General features: G+C 42.1%; 1 protein-coding gene and 1 long non-coding RNA gene across 2 annotated transcripts in view; one reads left to right on the plus strand and one right to left on the minus strand.

Moving 5' to 3' along the window:
* LOC118576280 overlaps positions 1-3,599 on the minus strand; it is a 52,147-nt gene extending 48,548 nt beyond the window's left edge. The window contains exons 1-5 of the long non-coding RNA XR_004943931.1: positions 3,550-3,599; positions 3,304-3,436; positions 3,124-3,193; positions 2,348-2,489; positions 1,953-2,136 (exon numbers count right to left, since the gene is read on the minus strand). This is a non-coding gene — a long non-coding RNA (uncharacterized LOC118576280). The remainder of the gene's footprint in view (positions 1-1,952; positions 2,137-2,347; positions 2,490-3,123; positions 3,194-3,303; positions 3,437-3,549) is intronic.
* A 1,818-nt stretch (positions 3,600-5,417) lies between these two features.
* LOC118576272 (zinc finger protein 54-like) lies at positions 5,418-14,658 on the plus strand. The gene is made up of 4 exons (XM_036176587.1): positions 5,418-5,759; positions 10,854-10,947; positions 13,006-13,132; positions 14,498-14,658. The coding sequence occupies exons 2-4, from the start codon at positions 10,855-10,857 to the stop codon at positions 14,656-14,658; spliced, it is 381 nt and encodes a 126-aa protein (XP_036032480.1). The 5' UTR covers positions 5,418-5,759; position 10,854.
* Positions 14,659-22,823: the final 8,165 nt, after the last annotated feature.

Genomic DNA, 22,823 nt, shown 5'->3' on the forward strand with positions numbered 1-22,823 from the left:
CACAAATGGAGTAGTGATAAGCTATAAGCTATGTGTGGAACTAGGGATAAGACTAGAAACCTAGCCAGGAAAGAATATAAAAGATGAAGCCCCAGACCCAACCAACAGTGCTCGTCAGGCCCTCGAGTGAGACGACTCTCCTCTGCCAGAGACGTGAGATCCTGTCCCCAGTGCAGACGTGGCTGACCAGGGGAAGGCTGACCCAAGATCCAGAGGAACAGACGTGGCGAGTCCAGACCTGTATACCTGGAGAGGTACTCCTGCTTCCACTTGGAAGACAGGATAAATATTGCTTGTAATCTTACTATGTGAATAAATGAGTGTTATACCAAGTCTGAAGCAAGAGTGATTATTCCTCCCCCGTAACTGGGGTATGTGCTCACTACATATGATTAAATAAAATTATCTAACATGTAGTTATGAGGGTGAGTCAGCAACTAGCTGACAGGAAGCAGTAGGGAAGAGTCAGGTGGAGAAGGGCTTTTAAGTGGGGGCTGGTAGAAGGACTCCTGGTTTTTTGGGAGATGCAATCAAGGAGATGAGGTGGGCTGCTTGCTATTTAGCCTCTCAGATCTGTAGAATTCCACCTCTACCTTTGAATATTGAGTTCCTTAGAGGGACAGAGATTTATATAAGTTCCTTTCAAAGCTTTAAAGAGTCAGTACCTGAGGGAACAGAATCCCCTCAGGCTGCAGCCTTTGAGGTGAACCACTTTGGTAGCAGAGTTACAGTTGCTGATTGGGACAGCCATTGCTTCAATGGCAGCAACAGTTATAAAGGAAGACAACGCTCAGCCTATGTAGACAGCAGTCAGGCCAGTGAATGGTCTCAACTTCTTTGGTCCCCAGGTGGGACAATTGGTAACACCGGACTGGGGACCATTCAGCTGCTCAACTCTGCCTCAGACCTGTCTGGCGCCCCAGACCTCTCATGCTTCTTGTCTGCTTCCCCTGTCAGCACAGCTGGGTAGTAAGGGCACTCAGAATGGGGTGCTACTTCTGCTAGGCAGACCCCCAAACTTGAAAGGCACATGACATACATGAGAGTATGATCCTATTGGGCCCTGAGACCTGGGCTGGGGCCACTGGCATGACTGAAGCAATAAGTGTCCACAGGAGACAATCAACAGCCAGTGCAACACCTGCATAGAGTTAATCTGCTCCCTGTGCTTCCTATCCAAGCCTAACGTGGTCCCAGTCTCTGGACCCGCACACAGCAGCTGCCCACAGCCCTGGACCCATCCTCTAAAGACCAAGGAAAAGGAGAGAAAGATGACGCAAGTTTAGTCCGCCTTCAAAAGTCTCCATGGTCTACGACATGCAATACTGGCTCAAACATCCAAAATCTAGTGTCTTCTGAGACTTATAGCAATCTCTGAAGTGTAAAACCCTGTAATATTAAAATTAAATAGCAGATCACATACTTCCACCATATAATGGCACAAAATATACATTCAAATTCCCAAAATGAGAAAAGGAAACATGGTGAGGGGGAGCAGAGTGAGGAAATTCTGGACAAAAGCAAGACTAAAAAACTAACTAGAAGGTGCTAGAGGTCTCAGATACTCACAAGTTTGGTCCAGTAGGTGCAATGGTCATCACTGTGCCTGAGATGGTGAGGGCTGATGACCATGGCATACCAGCATGACACACAGGGAAGGTGTCACTTCTGTGGTTCCCCACAGGACCCTGGCCTGCTACTGGGCCTCACAGGAACAGTGCAACTAGGAGGCCTCAAAGGGCGCTGCGGGGCTGCAGAGGGGAGTCAGGAAGAACAGCACTTATGCTGGCTGCTGTTGGGGAAGGTGATGAGGAAGCACAGGCACATACAGCCCAGGGAATCTTGAGAGATTTTAAGCATTAAGGGCAGGGTAAATACAAGTCCAACTGTGATTGGAAAAACAACACCCCAAACACGAAGTGGTCATGTGAGAAACCACTGGCCCATCTTACCTTAAATTCTTGGGGATCACTTCATAGAATTTCTTTCATTTCTCATTGTCTTCTGCAACTCAGAAAGGAGCACAAGGCTGTTCTTCACAATGATTTTGGTGATGATTTTCAGGATCTTGCTCTGTTGGAGCAATTCTCAAGTTGTCAGAGATGTCCTTGAAATCAATCACACCACAGGTCAAGTCTACAGTGAAGCAGAACAGAAAATGCAGGAAAAAGTTGGATCAGACCTGGTGCAGTTACCAGATTTAAAATACACAATATGTGAAGGTCTTAAGAGCCAAGGACTATTGTTGTCTGGATTAAAGACAGTCTCCCTGCTGAAGACCTGATAACAAAGACTTTCCCTATTATATACATTACACCCAGGAGATATTTAGGTACTCAAGTGTCACCTTAACACAGCTGTCCATGATGAGTACAAGACAGACACACAGTCTGATGTTCTTCTTCTTGATTTTTAGAAAGGTCAAGGGGAGCTTGCCAAGGGACGAAGAGCAATGCCCTGATTCCCAAGTGACTTCCTACGGAGAAGTGCTGAAAGAGAACCCAGCAGTGCATTTTAGGACAACATTGCCTCAAGTCCCCAAATCAAACAACTGACACAGGAATAATGGCATACTCCTGAAACCCTGGGAACAGAGTAGAAACTACGGGCTGCTCCAGAGAAAATAGCCCCAATACCAAGTCAACCTACATGCTCTTAGCAAGAAGTGTCCCTCCAATCAGAAGCCTGCCCGTGATGACCACCACTGCACTTCCCACCAGAAGGGAAAGTCAAAGCACTGCCAAGCACAGGCAAGTCCCAGTAGTCCTTAGTGGATCACGTCATGAGGATCCATGGCTTTCAGTTCTCAGCTATGAAAGAGTGGGAAAGTTGTTCTCTCCCACCTCCAGTACATTCTAGACACCCTTCTAGTTTACACAGCATGCACTTGGACTGCCACGATTTGCCAGTCGTTGGCGAGACTGTTGCCGCATTTACCATAGTCCTCCCTGTGATGTCAGTAGCCTTTGTAGTCCAATTGGTCTCAGCCTTAGTCAACAATCCTGATCCATGCATGTATTTCTTCTTAGTCTCTTTGGCTTTCCCTTTCTTATCATCGCCACTGTCACCAGCCTCATCTGCTGCTCCACATCTCACTCTTATGCTTGTACTCCAGATTCTTACCTTCCTCCTGCTTCCTCATCTTTCTCTTCTTCTGCCTCATCTTCTCTGATCTCCTTCTCGTGTTCCTTCTCTAAGTAAACCAACAAATTTAATGAGTTGAGGAGAACTCAACACCCAGCTAGGCCAGAGGCCAGGAGCCAACACAACAACCCACTCAAACACTGCCAAGACCATACTCACATAGAGGGTGATGGGAGAACTTAATGAACTGAGGGTTTCTTCATAGCTTCCTTGACCCTCCTCTCCTCTCTGCATTCTCTCAGGTCTTCTTTGAAGAGAAGGCCCCCTTTAGTATTCTGTCCAATGGGCTCACCTATAGAGAGATGAATCATAACATAATAATAAGAAATGGAATTAAAACAACAGCTAAAATACTCAACAAAGATAGACTGTTTTAAAACACAATGCTCACGACTTCTGACTTACTTAACCCAGACAATTTCTCCAATCCCCACAAGGTAGATAGCCAACTCACATGGTCAGCACAACTTGAAGGATCCACCAGTAACAGACTCCCAGGCATGCTGCTCACCATCACTGTGCATTGCGACCACAAACATTTTCTCTGCCACCAGATAGACAGAATAGAAACCATCATCAAAGTGTCCAATCACAGAGATGCATCCAACAGCCTTCCAAAGGGGTTTCAAACGTCCAGAGAGCCAGCAGTGTGGTTCTGCGCGAGCAAAATCACTTGCTGATCCAGTATACAATCAAGGTTCAGTCCATAGGATCTGGTGGTCAAAGTTCTCCCCAGACCTCCACATTATACTCTAAACATCCATTTCATACACCAGTCAAACATGTTTTGAGAAATTATAGAGCCAAAAGCAGTAACAAATTGAGATCGGTGTGGATGGAAGGCCATACAAGTGGATAGCCTCCATAAACACTTTTGTGTCAGACTTAGCAAGGGTTCCAAAGTCATATAGGGCCATCATTGGTCATGCGAAGGCGTGTGTCTAGAATGTCAGCAATGCTACTGAGGTTGGGAATGTCAATTTTCAACTCCTTACTATTTGCCCACTTTTAAGGATCTCTCAGGCCCTTAAAAAAGCATCTTGTTCAAGGCTTGTAAATACATATAAAAAGCCACATTTTTTTCATTTTCCAAACAGTCCCGTGCCTTTCAAACTTCTGGCGATACTGTGGGACCAACTGATAGATTATTCCTCTCAAGCACGACTACATTTCACACCACATGTCACATTACTTCCACTTCTATAAAGTTTTAAGAGTACAGCAGAATATTCACATTAGAGATCAAACTCCCTCAAAAATGTCCTTGTTTGCATAGGATGTACTGATGATGAGGGGTAAGAGCTGTGCAATTTCTGTCTGAAAGGACAAGATCTCCACCTCTTCCTTTGGCATCTATGAATGAAAGCATCATGGATTACCACAGACCATCTTGGCTGAACATCTTAAAATCCAAGAGTTGACCTGCTTCAATTAAGTTCTTATTCAGAGGTACAGTTAGAAATGCTTTAAATTCCCAAGAGATGAGAAAAGACCTTGAATCTACAGTGAGGAAGGAAATCCGAGAGAGAGAGAGAGAGAGAGAGAGAGAGAGAGAGAGAGAGAGAGAGAGAGAGAGAGAGAACAAAAACCCCAGGGATTGTTTCAAATAAACAGAAAGTCCGACTTTCTGAATTGAATCTTAGGGCTCAGATAGGTGGCTGGGAATCTCAAAACCTGCTGATAGACATTGGAAAAAATCCAGAATGAGAGTTAACTAGATTTAGAACCCAAGCAACTCCTGGGCACATAAAAATGGGAAAATCCTCAACTAGAACGTCTTCATTTGGACTAAGACCAAACTATGAAAGAAACAGCAGTCATTCCTATGTGCTGCTCCTCCTGGGCATAAGTCAATCGAACAAATGTTCCCTTCCATCAGCTGGGCAAGAGAACCCAATGTGTAGTAGAGGTGCTTCAGACCCAGCAACTACTACATCTTTAAGGGGAGGGCAAGCATGGCTCCTGACCCGGGGTCAGCGGTTCCCATCTGCTGCTGCCCCCAGTAGGGCAGGCGGTCCCCATAGCCCCAGGTGCCCCTGCCTTGTGAGCTGCTGAACTACTCGCCTAGGGGAGACTCTGGGGGAGGGAGCGTCCTGCAGCTACAAGCAGGTATAAACCCTCGGGGCACAGCATCCCGCCGGCGGAAGCCTTTAGCTCAGAAGCAAACACGGAAGCCCTTCTGGAAGGGAGTCACCGGGAGCAGCAAGGGACAAAAAGCCAAGGCCTTACCTTGACAGAAAACCGAAGCAGAAAGACAGAGCCGGGTGATCCCGGGCTGACTCACACGCAAAACGTAAGCCTAGAGGAGGTGACTGGAGTGAGCGTTCCTAGACGCACTAGGATCTCCTTCCATTCAAAGGTGCTCCGCTCAGACCTCCTGCTCCGGATCTCCCACACTTAAAGGACCCGCGTCCACCCACCAACAGCCATCTCCGCCCCGCCCACCTCCCGCCTAGGCGTCCTGACGTCACGCTTGCACACCCTGGAGGGGACGGGAAGAAGCAGCAGCCTGGGTCTGGACTGGAATTGAACGTTTGGCGGCTCCTGCTGAGGGAGCAGCTGTGGCGCTGCTGTGTTTTCTTCTGGCAATTTTCGCATCAGGGCCTGTTGCCAAGGTAAGGGAGAACACGGGCCTCAGCCTTCTCCTGCTAAGGGGTCGGGGAGTACGGCCAGGAGCTAGGAGTTGTTCTGGCCAGCCTGTCAGAGTTCATTCCTGGAGATGAAGACCGCGATTGTGGGGGGCAGGGGATGTAGCAGTGAAGGTAAAAAAACAGACCCAAAGCTGCCAACATTTGCTGTCCCTTGAATTAAGAAACAGGGTTGAGGCGTACCTCAGCACGGTGCTTACCTAGCATAGACAAAGCCCTTGATTTGATCCCTAGATCCAGGACATACATTCCTGCAATACCAGCACTTAAGGGGTGAAGGCAGGAGGTCATCCTCCTCTGATCCATCTTGTCTCACAGAGAGGGAGGAGAGCCAAGTAGAGAGACAAAACACGGGAAAGGGGGAGAGGGAGAGACAGACAGCCAGACAGCCAGACAGCCAGACAGGAGAGAGAAGGGTAGAAAAGAAAACCCTGGCCTTTCAAAGTCTGGGTCTCAGTCTGGGTGTCTTGGCTTTAGCCTGCCTCTTCTCTGCGGTCCTAGCAGGAAGCACTGCTGTCCCTTTGAGGCCAAGAGTTCTACCTTTTCCTTGTACCCAGGCCCAAACTAGGGTCTTGCTCCTTGCCAGACCCAGGCTGCTAGCCTTCTTCCCTTTCCATGTGGTTAAGCCTTAGGAGGACCCTGGGAGATGTGCAGGTAAAATAAAAAGTTTATTTAATCAGAGAGGCTCTGAAGGCACATGGCTTCTGCCAAGGTTAAAAGAGAAAAAAAAAAAAAAAAGAAAAAAAGACACTAAAATGACAATGTGCAGTGACAGGGAGAACAGGCATAGAACAAAGGAAAGAGAGGGAACCTCATCAGATCACATGATACACCAGTCAGGCCTGCCATCTCCACCTCACCCTTGTAACAGCCAGACAGATCTCTTATAGCCTAAGAGTCTCTTGTGCTTGACTTAAGCAGGGAGCAGTCAGAGCTGTCAGTGAGAGCTTGTGTCCCCTTGCTGTTCTGACTAATCCCACATCCACCCACAGAGGCTTCCTCCTTCTGGGGCCTGGACATCTCTAGGTAAGCACTGACCAGAAGGAAGGAGTTGGCTAGAAGAGCAAACCTGCTCATGACCCCAGCTTATCTCTGGCACAGAGGGAAATGAGCAGGACACAGGCAAACAATACAGTCCTTCTGTCCCCATGTGGTCACACAACTGTCCTTATACAAACGAGAATGTAGCTCCCAGAGCCAGGCCCAGAAACAGAAAGAATGCCATGATGAACCCCATTGTCTCCGTTGCAAAGATCACTAAATGTAGTAGTTAGAATCTATCCTTATAAGGATGAAAGGAACCAGGTTGGTCCTCATACTCTGATCAGGGCCCCTAGGATTAAGCCTGTAGGCCTGGTTATTTGGGGAATGCTGAATTTTTATTCTTTCTTTTTTTGAGAAAATTCTCATTTATCTCAGGCTGCCCTCAAACTCACTATGTATACCAAAATAATCTAGAACGTCTGATCCTCCTGGTTTTATCTGTCAGGTGCTGAGATTTCAGGTTGCACCTCACACCTGACTTCTGAGATGCACTGGATAAAACTCAGGGCTTCATGAAGTATGCTAGGCAAGCAGTCTTAACAACTGAATCACATTCCTAGTCCCCAATACTGGAAGGTATCTTTAGATCTGGCTATATATGTGTGCGTGTACAGTCTTGCACACCTCTGCCTGGTGGCACACCTAAGACCTGGACACTTGCGCTGAAGGGCTCCCTGTCTAGAGTGAGCACTGCTCCTGCAGAACAGCCAGGTCAGTTCCCAACCCCCACGTCAATCAGCTCACAACTACCTGTAACTCCAGGTACAATATCATGGTATCTGATGCCCTCTTTTGAGATCTGTGGGCAGCTGTACTCTCTCTCTCTCTCTCTCTCACACACACACACACACACACACACACACACACACACACACACACGCATATTTGCATAATTTAAAAATATCTTTAAAATCTTAACTGGATGTAAGAGCACATGCACTTGGGAGCAGAGGCAGCTGGATGTCTCTGTGAGTTCAAGTCAAGCCTGGTCTACACAGCAAGTTCCAGGATAGCCACAGCTACATAGTGAGTCCTGACTCAAATGAACAAAAAGAAAATCATAATAACTTTAAAAAGTAAAAAATATTAAAAATAGCTACATCTAGATTTGCTATAAGCATTGTATTTTGGTTTATTGTTTGCTTTTCCCCCCTGTTCTTGCAGTGCAACAGATAGAAAACGGGGGTGGGGGGTGGGGAGTCACACTTGCTAGGCAAGCCTTCTACCACAGAGCTCTACTCCCAGCCCCAATATTGTACTTTCTGGGGTCCCTCTTGATCTTAGTTAGACCCTTTAATCCCACATCCTTAAAGGTCATCCTGTACTTAATGTACATGTATATAGCGGTGAGGCCCCAGCCTAGCCAGTCAGACACATTAAAATTCAAGAAACAAGACACAGGAATGAAGTAGCTTCCTGGAAGAGAAAAGAGAGACTCAGACTTAGCACCTATTTCTCTGGGGCACAGCCTCCTCATTGTAAAGTAGAAGAGATGTTTCCAGCCAAGTCAGGGCGATCTAGCTGGGCAGAATCCTCCCCAGGTTTCCTATATTCCACTCTTGTTCCTGCTCTACACTTTGGCGGAATCCATCCCAGGAATCCACAACAGCCTTGCTCCAGGTACACTGGTGTCTGAGATGCTGGATTTCACCTTAGCAGTCACATCAGGGAACAAGGCTATAAATACTGTGAAGTTGAAGCACAGGTTGAGAGCCAGGTCTGAGATCTGGAGAGTGAGGGAACAGATTCATTCATGTCCCTGTTGTTCATGGTTTCTATGTACAGAGACAGAGAAAACACACACATATTGTTGTTAGGGGTTTTTACACTTTTTGGAGTGGCCTGCCACCCAGTTCCCAAATAAATCACACACAGTCGCTTTTTATTAATTATGAATGCCCAGCCTTAGCTTGGCTTAGTTTCTAGCCAGCTTCCCTTAACTTGTCCTGTCTAGTTTTGCCTCTGGGCTTTTCCCATTCTCTAACTTCTATAAATCTTACTCTTAGTCCGTGGCTTGCGGTGTAGGTGGTTGGCTGCCTCCTGGAGTCCTCCTCCTTCTCTGGCTTCTAGATATTACCTTCCCAATCCCACTTCCTAGATTTCTCCTTCGATTTATACTTGGTGCCTATCATCCCCACCTAGCCTTTCTCCAGCCTTGCTGTTGGCCAGTTCTTTATTAAACCATCAGGTGTTTTACACAGGCACAGTAACACAGCTTCACAGAGTTAAGCAGATACAACATAAACAAAAGTAGCAGACCATAAAATAATATTCTACTACACACACAGACATGGTTACACACAAAAATACACACACACACACACACACACACACACACACACACACACACACACACATCATAGAGGGAAGAAGCCAGGAAAAGGCCCAATCTCAGGACAGAAAGGGAGGTGGTATGAAGGTAGATACAGAAAAAGGAGGGTGAGGAAGGGAGGTCAGGATACCCAGCCCCACATACACTCTTAAGTATGTATGGCTCTGATAAGGTGGTTTTGCGTGTTTGTATCCTTATTGCAACATGTGTAGTCTACTTTGTATCATTGGTTTTTGTTGGAGTGTCTTTTGTCTCACCTGGAATGGGAATGATTTAAGTCAGGGACCCACTGAGCTACAAGCATTGTAATAACTCAGTTATAAGCACTCCACCCACTGTGCTAAAAGCCCTGTAATAACTCAGCTGAAAACACTTTCCTCACTGAGCTGGAAGCACTCTACACATGAGTGACAGGACACACTGAGTCAAAAGCTCTCTACACAATGAGCTGCAAGCAACATAAAAACTCAGCTACAACACTCTACACACTGTGCTACCAGCACTTTGCCAAGTAGGGCACAAACACCCCAAACCCTTCTCTTCCCTCTGTAGCTCCCTTTACATCTGGAAACCAGTTTAGAGCAGAGAAATCCACCCAGTGTAGCTTTGTCCCATTCCATTCTTTATGTCCCCCAACACTTTGGATGTCTTGGTGCATGCAGCCTTAGGTCTTGTTACTTCTGTCCCAGTCTAAATGGGAACATCAGCGCAGCTGAGGGTTGGAGTCTCACCACATCTACTCCAACAAGGCCACACCTCTTAATAGTACCACTCCCTTTGGGGATCATTTTCTCTCAAACCATCACCCTACAGAAAACACAGGTATGTACATTACAATTCATAACAGCAGCAAAATTGCAGTTATGAAGTAGCAAGGAAAATAATTTTTTTCACTGTGGGGGTCAGCACAACATAAGTAAATATAGTAAAGGGTCACAGCATTAGGAAGGTTGAGAACCACTGCTCTTATGGCTCTGGATTAAATAAGAATCAAGAGGTCATGCATCTCCCTTCCCTCACTGTGTTCGTGCTAATGCTGTTCATTTTTATCTCCTTCCTGTAATGTTGGCCTAGGTGTGAAACGTGCATTTTAATCTATGTTCCAATTTCTTCCTAGTTCCTTTAGGAGTTTATCACAAAACCTTGGTTTTCCTTATAGCTGGACTGTATTTGCTACATGTATTTTTGTTCGTGTGTTTTGTTTCTTGAAAATATATTTTGTTTTTGCAAAATTAATGGCCGTATTTTCCCCTCTACTTGGAAATACAGTGGTTTTTTGTTTGTTTGTTTGTTTGAAATGTAGTCAGTTATTCCCCAGCTTCCCTCTATTCTATTCTTTGTTAAATTTCTTATGTCCTAGGTTCTCATGGATAGTTCTCTGTGATTTTTCTATGCATAGTTTACCACAAATTATGATCTACACTTCTACCTGAGTGAATGAGCTGTGTTATGTCATGTATTTCTTCAAGCGTACTTCCTTCTCCATGAACTATAAGAGCCAATCTTTCTTCCTGTAGTTATATTTTCTTTCAGCACTCTAACTATATCGTCCCATGCTCACCTCTTTAGGAATGTTGTGACAGAACCTTTGGTATCATTATAGTATTGGGGTCTTTTATCTGGTTCACTATTGTCCATAACAGTTATATTAACTTTAGGTTTTTGTTTTTCACACCTTGATTTAGAATGTCAACAAGAGTTTTGGCTTTTGCTCCTGAAACAGAAATTCAAAGTAAAGCCACAAAGAGAATGGCTGCATCCCCAGTAAATGCTCACCAGGTCAGTTTTGTGTCCATATTATTTGGAATAAATTTGAATCCATGCAATCCTTTATCTTTTTCTCTGAAAATCGTATCTAAAATGCTAATTACCTATGATTGTTTTTCTTTTTCAGTTATTTAAAGATTACATCTTTAAATCTTGACAACCACATAGCATAGACGTGTCTCATTGTATCCTCCCTTGTCCATTACTGTGAGGACATAAATTTACATGGCTTTAAGTCTGTGGTTGTGGTGTCATTGTTTCTAACAGCTGAGGAAGGAAACAGGGGGTAGGGTCAGGAAAACCCACAGAAAGCACTAGCCTGGCTCATAGGAACTCACAGAGTCTGAACTATCAACCAAGGAGCCTGTATGGGACCAACCTAGACCCTATTCATTTATGTGACAGCAGTGTAGCTTGGTCTGTATGTGGGACTCCAGTAAATAGGAGGAGGTGCTGTCCCTGGTGCTTTGACTGGTTCTTGAGAACTTGTTCTTCATGCTAAATTGCCCAGGCTGAATACAGGGGTCGTGCTTGGTCTTATGACAGCTTGATATGCCATGCTTTGCTGAAGTCCATGGGAGGCCTGCCCCTTTCTGAGTTATTACAGAGGTGGGTGGGGGTGGATTGAGTAGAGGTTGGAAGACAGGAGGGAGGAGGGAATGGGAGAAGAGAAAAGGGATGGGAGGCTGTAGTTGAGATGTGAAATAAATAAATTTTAAAAGAGGGCAGTTCTGAAAGAGACTCCACTGTAAATGATCATCAAAGAAATGTATTGATGCCTAGTTCCTACAGAGGATAGACTTGTGTCCTTATAAATTAGTGAGGAAGGAAAGTCTTAGGTGCCGTTCAGGTTGCATTTTGGAGAGGGCCAGGTTCCCAGAACCAGGCTTATCAATATGGCCATACAAATACATGGAACTTTTTGCTGGTATCACCAAGCAATCTATGGAGAAGTAGATAGAAGAGACGCACTCTATTGAATCTTAGTACTAAATAGCTCAGCACCATAGAGAGCATAGATGATGGAAGTAATAAGTAACTTGCTCTGTCTTGAAAACGATGTTTCTGTGAAAAGATGCAGATTGCAGTATACTGTTTCTCTCTTTGCTATCACAGGGTGATGATGTGCCTTTGGGGTTTTTGACACCTGAAATGTATTTGACTCAGGGGAGCTGCTGCTCATATCATTCTCTTGATTCCAACTATCAGTGTTAATATCTCAATAGACAGATCAGTATTTTCTCTTTTTATTTTGTTTTATGTTTCAGACAGAGTACCATTGTATAAGCAATGCCAAGTATACTGCAGTATGTGGAATATATCTATATTGCATCATGTGAGATATATCTACAAGAATTTTCTAGAAATTGTTGACTTGGAACTCTTCATAAATCAATTTTCAGACTTAAATGAATGCCCTTAATAATGCTACTGAAGGTTCTCCCACCTTACGTTTAGAATAAAGTCACATGAGGCCCAGCTGCACCTGGTATTAATCCAGTTTTGAGCAAGGTTAACAGCTGTAGCATTTCCACATTGTTTGCACATTGTAAGGTTTCCAACTGAGATGAGTCACCCTTTTCCTGTTTCATAGCCACATACCCTTCATAAAGGTACATCCCTGCATCTAGACCTCAAATATTTAATGTTCACTAGAATTAATTAGTCATCCTGTTTTTATGAGACAGGAAACACAATATAGAGTATGAGTATTCTAGAAAGTATCATTTTTAATTAATTTTTTGTGTTTGGGGTATATTTGCCTCAATGTATGTATGAGTGCTGTGTGTGACTCTGCATGTTGTGTTTGGAAGAAAGCATTGTATCTCATGGAACTTGAGTCAGAATCAGTTGTTTGATAAAATGTGGATTCTGAGTCTAGAACATGTGTCCTCTGGAAGAATAGCCAATGCTCTTAATTGTTGAACTTGTCAGAATATATAAAAGTTTTGTCTTTAAATAATTGTCATGCCTCATCTATATCACAAAACTGTCTTTTCTTGGGTATCTTTTACCTAAGAAAGCGTTTTGTCCAGAAAAACATGGGAAATGGATCATTTTCCATTACAGGGTCTATTGACGTTCAGGGATGTGGTTGTGGACTTTACCCAAGAGGAATGGGAATGTCTGGAGTCTCCTTGGAGGGCTTTATACATCGATGTGATGCTGGAGAATTACAACAATCTAGTCTTTGTAGGTAAGTCTGCTTTTCCTGTAGAATTCCTTATGCATCTTTTGTGTTTACTTTGTACATATATAATGTTTCTTTTCTTTTTCCTTTCTTTTTTTTTCTGAGCTGAGGATCAAACCCAGGGCCTTGTGGTTGCTAAGCAAGCATTCTACCACTGAGCTAAATCCCCAACCCATATGTAAAGTTTCTAAACTGTAATAAGGGAAATTATAGTAATAAACATAACTTTTCCATCGGGTGTCATTTTTCTATGTTAACCTCAGCTCTCTTTTCTAGTTTTTAATGAGAACATGAAAATTTAAAGAAAATTGAATATTCAGAGCAAGGAAAAGCATTGAAGTATACTTAGTAATTGGAATATTTTGATTTTATAATTGAACTATTTACCTATTTCTGATCTTTACAAAAATGAAGGTGCTTTAACATAATGAAAGAGATGTTTGTGGTGAGCATATTGTTCTTTTTGTTTATTTTATTTATTTAATTTGAGATATGTCTTCTATATTTAGGCTTTATAGCTGGAGTTTTCTCCAGTCCCTTCTGTCCTATGGTCAGGACAAATCTCTCTCACCCACCAGTCCCTCAGCCACTTAGACCCAACCAAGTAAGCACATAGAGACTTATATTGCTTACAAACTGTATGGCTGAGCAGGCTTCTAGTTATTTAGCTCTCATATCTTAAATTAACCCAAATCTATTAGTCTATAAGTTGCTACGTGGCTCGTGGCTAACCAGTCATTTACATCTTCCTTTTCATGGCAGCAGCTGGCAGTGTCTATCTGACCCAGCCTTCCTCTTCCCAGAATTCTCTGCTCTGCTTGTCCCACCTATACTTCCTGCCTGGCTCCTGGCCAATCAGCATTTTATTTATACAGAGTGATATCCACAAGACAAGGCCTGGCACAATATGATTTACTCCTAATGCTAGGGTGGCTGAAGCAAGAGGATCAGATAAATTCTAGGTCAGATGGAGTTACAGAGTGAGTTCATTGCTGACCAAGACTACACAGTGTAACTCTGTCTCAAAAACATAAACAACCAGAAGATAGAGGAACAATCTGAATAGGATCCTTCATGGATCTCTGTTCTCAAAGTACACAATTGCCTAATCATCTATTTTTCTCACCTTCTGTAAGGCATGCAGTTTAGATAGGGAGGAGAAAACTATCAACTGTCTTGTGGGTGATTAGAGATTACAGTGGTTCTTCTGAGCATTCATTTAATGATAGTGTAACACAGAAGACCTGTGCTGAATTCACTGTTTTTGAGACTTGCTAGTTTACCTGTTTTAGAAACTTATGGAGAAATCAGTTATTGATTCTGTTGCTCAGGCATCAATATCTATCAGCCATATTTGTGCTCTTTTTCCAGAGAAACATCACATATGTGGAAAAAATGAAAAGTTCTTAAATCAAGACTCAAAGCACATTGGCTATCAGTGTGTGAATATCCAAAAGAAGCCTCATAAATGTAGTAAACTTGGCAAAATGGTTCATGAATCATTCCCAATGTACAACTTTTATCACAAATGATACTATAGAAAACTGCAATGAGTATGGTTGTGTCTACCACAAGGATGCTTCTATTGAATCATCAAACCTAATTAGTCATAAAAGTGTGAACAGTGGAGAAGAACTCTGTAAATGTAAAGACTGTGGGAAATGTAACATCACTAGTCAAAATCACAGAAAGTACACTGGAAATAAAGAAGACAAAAATTCAGAATATGATATATCATTTGGCTCTAAACACAAATTCACATTGAAACTATTCCATAGTAGAGAGAAAAAACACCAATGTGGACAATGCTTCCTGACCCACTTGAGCCTCAATAGACAACAGAGAAATAATTTTGGATCAAAATCTTACAATTGTGAACAATGTGGCAATTGCTTTTCTCAGTTGTATCAGGTTAAAAAACATTTCAAAACTCATACTGGAGAGAAACCTTACAAATATAGTGATTGTGAAAATTCCTTCACCAGTCTTTCTTGTCTTAGGAATCATCAGATAAATTGTACAGGAAAAAAACCTTACAAATGCAGTGAATGTGATAAATGTTTTACCCGATTGACTCATCTAAGAACTCATCGGAGACTTCATACAGGAGAAAAACCTTACAAATGTAGTGAATGTGGAAAATCCTTTACTTGTGGCTCAACTCTTAGAGAACATCAGAGAATCCATACAGGAGAGAAACCTTACAAATGTATTAAGTGTGAGAAATCATTTAAACATGGCTCAAGTCTTAGAACACATCAAAGAATTCACACAGGAGACAAACCTTACAAATGTAGTGAATGTGAGAAATCTTTTACATATGGCTCAACATTCAGAAACCATCAGAGATTTCATACAGGAGAAATTCCTTATAAATGTAGTGGATGTGAGAAATCTTTTACATGTGTCTCAACACTTAGAAACCATCAGACATTTCATACAGAAGCAAATCCATACAAGTGTAGTGAATGTAAAAAATTCTTTACATCTGGCTCAAATCTTAGAAAACATTACAGGATTCATACAGGACATAAACCTTATAAATGCAGTGAATGCGAGAAATCATTCACATTTATCTCAACTCTCAAAAGACATCAGAACACTCATACAGGAGAGAAACCTTACAAATGTAAGGAATGTGAGAAATCTTTTACACATGACTCAAGTCTCAGAATACATCAGAGAATTCATACAGGGGAGAAACCTTACAAATGTAGTGAATGTGGCAAAGTCTTTACTCGCCTCTCAGGTCTAAGAAAACATGAGAAAATTCACACTAGGGACAAAATTTTCAACAGTAAATAATATAGCATACCTTTCACTCAAATCTGTGTTCTAGAGACCACGGCAAGCTCCATTGCAGAAAATCATTATGAACATGAGAAACCCATGACAGCCTTAGATAATATCAAAAAGTTTATGTTGAGAAAAAGTTCTAAAAATGAGAAAATCTAGGAAAATTTTTACTACAACAGTTTACTTTTTTACCCTTAAATACTGCATAATGAATATAAAATATAGAATCCAAATAATGGCCTGTTTTTCCAGCCATTTCCTGGAGACTGAAACATTTCAACTGGAGAAGAATCTGAGTAAATGGGGAAAAATAAATTAGCTTTAGGAAGTATTAGAAAGTGAAAGAAATCTCTCTGCTTAACTCACATGAAGAAACTTCAACAAGTCAGACTGCTTAGATGAGGCTCTGACAAACTGACCACCAAGAAATGTCCTTCAACCTGTAGATATGCCCACAAGTGTGCACTGTGCTATGGCTGTCCAGTTTTCCTAAGCTGTATGCCATGAAGCTTTGGAGTTACATCATGGAAACTCTGTGAGTCCCTTTTTTCTACATATTCCTGTAACTAACCTGAATAAAGCTCATTGATTCAATAAGATGGACATCAGTGCTATTGATACTTGTTTCTGCATGAGTAGATGTGTATTTGTGTTGCACCTCCATAAGAAGTCTATCATACAACATGTGATGAACCCATTAATTCTTCCTCCAAACCTATTTTACACCAGAAAATTGATGGTAGAGAGAAGGGATTTGAATATCTAACGTTACATTAAATTCATGCCTCTTTGCACCTCATAATGTCCACTTTAGAATACCCAAATAAATGCATTGAAGTTGATAAACACTTAACCTAGTGCTAAAAATGTAAACTCATGTGAAATTTAACCCTGAAGGAAACACCTACCTCCAAAATGCTACAATAAAGATTCATGTTATCCAACATCAAAATACTGATTCTGGAGTGAAAACCTACCAATAGAAACAATGTGAGATCTTTATAGCTATAACCTGTGGATTTCACAACAGAAATGTTTGTGTATAGCTAGGAAATTCCTGAGAATGTGAAGGAAATGAGCTTATCCGTACTCAGCAAAGTTTAAGAAATATTAATTAACCTAAGGAGCACAATAATTGTAGACAGTTCATATGGAAAACTATGACAGACAGATTTGTTGACATCCAGCAAACCAAGTGTAATACCATTAAGAAACAAAAGTATATGATCCTCTCTCACATGCCAGAGGGTGATGATTGTTCTTTTTGAATGCCTATGAAACCTGTTTTGGAAATACTTTTTTATTGCTAGTATTAGAGTTGCTGTCACAGCAACACAGTTGTATAATTGTAGAATCCCACTGTCTAGGTGACATGATTACATATTAATGTTTATGAGGCATCACTAGATCCTCTTTTACAGAAACAGGATAAGGTAGGAGCACCTGGGCCTCTTCCTCCAAATAGACTAGACCCATTTATGAAAAATGTAGGCTTATATCAGGCTTCCATTGAACAAGAGAGCAAATGTCTAGTGCCAACATTGACTACTATGCCACCATCTGGCTTTCTGTTTCTCAGACTGTTTTCTGCTCTGCATTCTCCAGAGGGACCTTGGTGGACTATCTGCTTCCCAAGCTGCTTGGAGGGTTGCTGTCCCTTTCAAGGTTTGTCTCAGTTGCAGGTAACTTGCTAATCTAAGTTCATGATGTTTTTGCATGACTTCCACTTGTGAGAAAGATATAATGATCTGACCAGCTGACTGACAATGTGAACATGATCTCAGCTCCAGTTAACCTGCTGTTAGGCCTCACCTCCATATGCTTTGGCCTGCTTCCATCATGTTCCTCCCAAAGATGGTTTCCGAGCCATAATAAACATCCTGCTTGTGACCTTACACCAGAAATGTGCATCTCCTCTTTCCTCAGGACAGAACTCCAGAGCCTGCAAAAGTGGCCTTGCAAACAGGCTCCTTCATCTCCAAGGTACACCAGCCTATGTGTGACTCTGGCTTCTGAGTGTGCTGCCATCTTGTCCCTGTTGCTTATGTCTTCTGAATCACAACCCTCATAACTGATGCTGATGGATGACTGGTGTTCTGGGGAAACTCCAAGATCCTTTTCATTGACTCTGTGTCATCAGCTCCCAGCTCTTTAAAAAACACAGGAATTTCCTTTGTCTGTAGTCATCACTAATGGGCACTGTGAATTCATAGCTCTCGGTTTCTAAGCATCACTTGGACCTGAGTAGAGTGGATGAATTCCTGAGTGAATATGTACTATTGACATGGATTACAGATTGCTAAGTAGAGCGGTAGGTAATGAAGAAATGAAAGATACATACAGAAAAGTTGGGATTGCATTGTCCCATGACTTCTGATGAAGACACACCACCGGTAGCCTGGAAACAGCACTTTTTAATACATCTGAAATTCAGGATGTGAGAATATTTTATAGAGCTGAATGGGGAAGTAGGGTTAGTTAATCTTTATGTGTAGAGAGAGTGTCTTTTTATTGGAGCAGAGTCAGATTGCAGCCATCTATAAGGGAAAAGCTGTGGTTACTAGTTTTTGTACAAGCAGTCAACATCAACATATGGGCCATGCAAAAGATCTGCTATTTCCCTGTGCTTGAATATGGGAAGGCTTTGCCATTTCCATGGATCTGAGACTTTGTGATCCTGGACATGGCCATGGCAATTTCAATAAACACATTAACTTATCTCCCCACATGTACCTTTTCTTATTTTGGGTTTATATTATTGTGAAGAGACACCATGCTCAAGGCAACTCTTATAAACAAAAACATTTATTTGTGGCTGGCTTACAATTTCAGAGATTTAGTCCATTATCATCATGGATAGAATCATGGTAGCATACAGGAAGATATGGTGCTGGAGAAGAAGCTGAGAGTTCTTGATCTGCAGGAAGCCTAAGGTACTAGGCCTAGTTTGAGTGTATGAGATATCAAGGTGCACCTCCACAGTTACACACTTTCTCCAACAAGGCCACACCATTTAATAGTGCCAGGCATTCAAACATATGAACCTATCTGGGCTATTTGTACTGAAATCACTACATATCCCAAGTGGAGTATGTTTGCTTGGAATTAAAGAAAGCTCAGAATGAACTAAGCATAGTTTCTTAGTGTCCTGACAACTAGTGTTGTCTTTTTTAGCAGAAATACTTCTACTGAGAAGATCTGACAATAAGGAATGTCCTGCTGATCTTTTTGCTCAGTTGGTGAGAATGGCTATTTAAATTAATGTTCTGTAAGGAGCATTGTGTTTTTCCTGCCATTTCTCTTTTTCTGAGATAAAAGGAAGTACCTTAGTTAGGACCCTGAATAGATCTTTGTCAGTTATTTATTGAATACCTGGTCTAATTTATCCATGCTGGCTTTGAACTCTCTAAGTAACTAAGCTTGACCATGAATTCTTGATCCTGCTTTCACTTCCCAACTGCTAATATTATAGCATTAACCACCTAACATGACTTATACAATACTGGATATCAAATGCAAGGCTTTCTGCATGCTAACTGATATGTCTCTTTAATGTCTCTCTTCTGGAATACAGCATCTGTGTTTCAAACAGCATGTATGTGTGTGTTTCAGTTTTATTCTGTTGCTCTGAAAAATGCCCAAAAGCAACCTAGTGAGGGAAGGGTTTTTTCAGCTTTCAAATCCAGGTCACAGTTCATCACTGAAGGAAGTTAGGCCTGGAACTCAGGCAGAAACTAGATGCAAAACCATGTATAAGGTCTGGTTACTGGATAGACAGCTTTGTTTTTTAAATGCAGGCTAGGATCTCTTCTGCATCGATAAATAATCAAGATTGTCACTCACAAATTGGCTTGTGGAAATGTAATCATTATAAAAGTGTGCAAGACTCAGCCTAATAGCACAGAACTTATGCTACAGATACTCTAAATGCCCCATGTGTGTAACCTAGAATTTATTGTGAATTCACTGTGTCAGACTCAAACCACTAAACCAGCATTTATGCTGTATGTACTTTGATTGGCACATGACTATAGGCTAGAATTCATGGTGCATGCACTGTGGTTTGCTCTTGGATATAATGCAACCCTCATGGAACATATACTTTTTGGGGATGACACATATATACCATCACTCAGTATGCAGGTATAGTCAAAAGCTCATTCCTATAACTCAGCAATCATCATGAATGTACCATGGTATACTCAAGCACTCATGATTCATGAAATGTGAGAGGCTTCAACTGGTAACCCAGCTTCCATGGTATATGTACTGTGGGAGACTCATGCCTATAACTCAGCATTCATGATATATTTACTGCAGGAGGCCCATGGCTCTAACCCTAAACTCATGGTCCATATACTATGGGAGAATCCAACCTTCATACCACACATATGTTGCATGTGCTGTGGAAGACTCATGCCTATACTTCAGTACTCATGGGGCATTTACTAGGGCAGGTGTTGGAGCCTATTTTTAGGTTTCCTAGTGGCTTTACTCAGCAGGTCTGCATAAAGAGACCTGCTGAGTACAGGTGTCTGAGATGGTCTGCACTGTGCTGGGGGTAGAGGTCTTTTGCTCTACCCCCTTGGCATTTCTTTAAATACCTTAGGGCAGAGACAGTTGGGACCTGATGGGATTAGGATCCAGGCCCTCTTGAGGCTATCCTGTATTTTCTATCTTTCCTCTCCCATATTTCTAACTAATATTTTTTGCTGCTTCTACTCAACAGTACTCTGGGGAAATATGAGGGTGAGGAATGGCTCCCCACAGATGGCACCACTGAACAGGGACTAAGACAAAAAAGTATATATATCTCCAGAGTACTTGGTGAAAGGAACAGTTAGACTCTGCCAGTAAAAGCAGTTGGATCAGTCTGATTTTGTAATGAAGAAAGTTAAATGGGACAGGGGGCTTTATCCTCAGCAGAAAAAGAAAAAATAGACAGAAGAATCTCTGAATAAGAGGCTGAAGCATAGAATCCTCTCTATCAAAATTTCTCTCTGTCTATCTATTAATTTATATCTATGAAAAATAAGGAAAATAGAAATAGATACATAGTGCTGGAATAAATTTAGAGTAATGTAGTAAATGGAAATATTGGGTTAGGAATATAGAAAGAAAAAAATTTAGGATAAAGATAAGCAACTAGACAGAGAACTATGTCTTTAATTTTCTAACTTTGGGAAACAAAGGAACACAAGCTGGGAAAGATCAGAGGAGAAGGAAAAAACAGGCAGAAAAAAGATTCCTGTGGAGGCTTTTGTCCCAAGCAAAAGAACCTAATTCTCCCTGAGGCAAAATGCAGGAAAACTTGGTGGTCTCTCTCTTTCTCAAAAACTTAAAAAAAACTCCCTAAAAAACTTTTAAAAAGAAAAAAAATGTAATCTTTCTCTCTCAGAAACTAAAAAGCTTTTTTAGCATTTTCTCTCTCAGTTCTTTCTGTAAGGTCAAAATTAGATTCACCTGGAGGAGCACAGGAATTCACCTGTGATTTGGTCTAAGAAAAAACAACAACAACAACAAAAAAACAATAAATCCTATCTGCTAAAGTTCTGTCTCTCTAGGGTAGGAAAAAAGCAGCAGCCAGAAATTCCCAATGTTTATAGCCCAGTGAAAAAGGAAAGACAGAAAGCCAAAGCAAGGACAGCTTCCTTGAAAGGTGAAGCGACAGGGGAGGGGCTGCTGGTGAGAAGGAAACAATGGAAGCTTTAAAAATCCTCCCTGCAATGAAGGAGGCAGGGCTTGAGTTCCCAAAAATCTCTCTTCTAAGCTCTGTTTCTTCAGGCTGGTAGAAATCCTCCGCAGCTAGAACCTAACCAGAGAATCTTGAGAAAGTGCAGGGCAGCTTTAGGAAGCTGCTGGCACAGACAAAGCAATGAAGCCGAGCTGCAACTGGGGCTGCAGCTATGCTGTCAAGTCAGGAACTCTGTGTGGCAGGACCTGAGCCAAGACAGGATGGAGAACAATCCAGGAGAAAAGCTCTCTCTCTCTTTTTTTTAAAATCAGGGCAAGGACCTTCCTGAGAAAGCTTTGTTTCAAGTGCTTTGGGTTTGACCCCTGACTCCTGGTGAGGAGAAGGAGTGAAGCCCTGAAGGGTTGGTGCCTCCAGCAAAAAGCCACAAGACAAACAAATGCAACCACCGTGGGGACTGGATCAGGTGAAAGGCCTGATTAGGGAAGTACACTTGTCCTAATGTGAGTTTAGGGATAACAAAAACCTCCCTTGGTTTAAAAAACAAACAAACAAACAAACAAACAAACAAACAAAAAACCCCAGAAGCTTAATTTCAGTATGACTACAAACCACATAGACCCTGAAATCAGAAATGGAGAAGGGACAGATTTCTCCCTGTAAGGTGCAGGACCTAGAGAGAGCTGCAATATTCTGAGGCAAATTCAGGGAGAAAATCCCCTACCATCAGAAGTAGCTAGCAGAGGAACAGAGTGGCAGTCAGAGTCATCTGAAGCTCTGCATCTGTGGGATGGGGAGAACAAGTAGGTCTAGATAAAGATCTATCTGGGATAGTCTCTCTGAAGGAGCTGTAGGAAAGCTTTGCTTTAAGTGCTTTGTTCCTTTTCACTAACTGGTTAGGGCAAAAGAACAAGCCCCTAAGGGAATTTTGGTATCAGTGATGCCTGCCTCTATGCATGCTCACAAGGCAGGTGTAATTCTGATCCCAGGCCAGTATCAGGTGAAAAACAAAAACCACCTATTAATGTGAGCTCAGGGAGAACAGAAATCTTTTAACTCAAGAAATCTCCCATAGTGAAGAAAAAAGCAAGTCTGGTAAAAGTTAACTTGGTAGTTAACTCCCAGACTCAAAAAGAATTATGGGAAATGGAGTCTGAAAGGTAGCTTATAACAGCAGGCTGATATAAGAGAAATGCATTCTGGGAAAGG

This window comes from Onychomys torridus, unplaced genomic scaffold, assembly GCF_903995425.1.
Source record: "Onychomys torridus unplaced genomic scaffold, mOncTor1.1, whole genome shotgun sequence".
Lineage (NCBI taxonomy): Eukaryota > Metazoa > Chordata > Mammalia > Rodentia > Cricetidae > Onychomys > Onychomys torridus.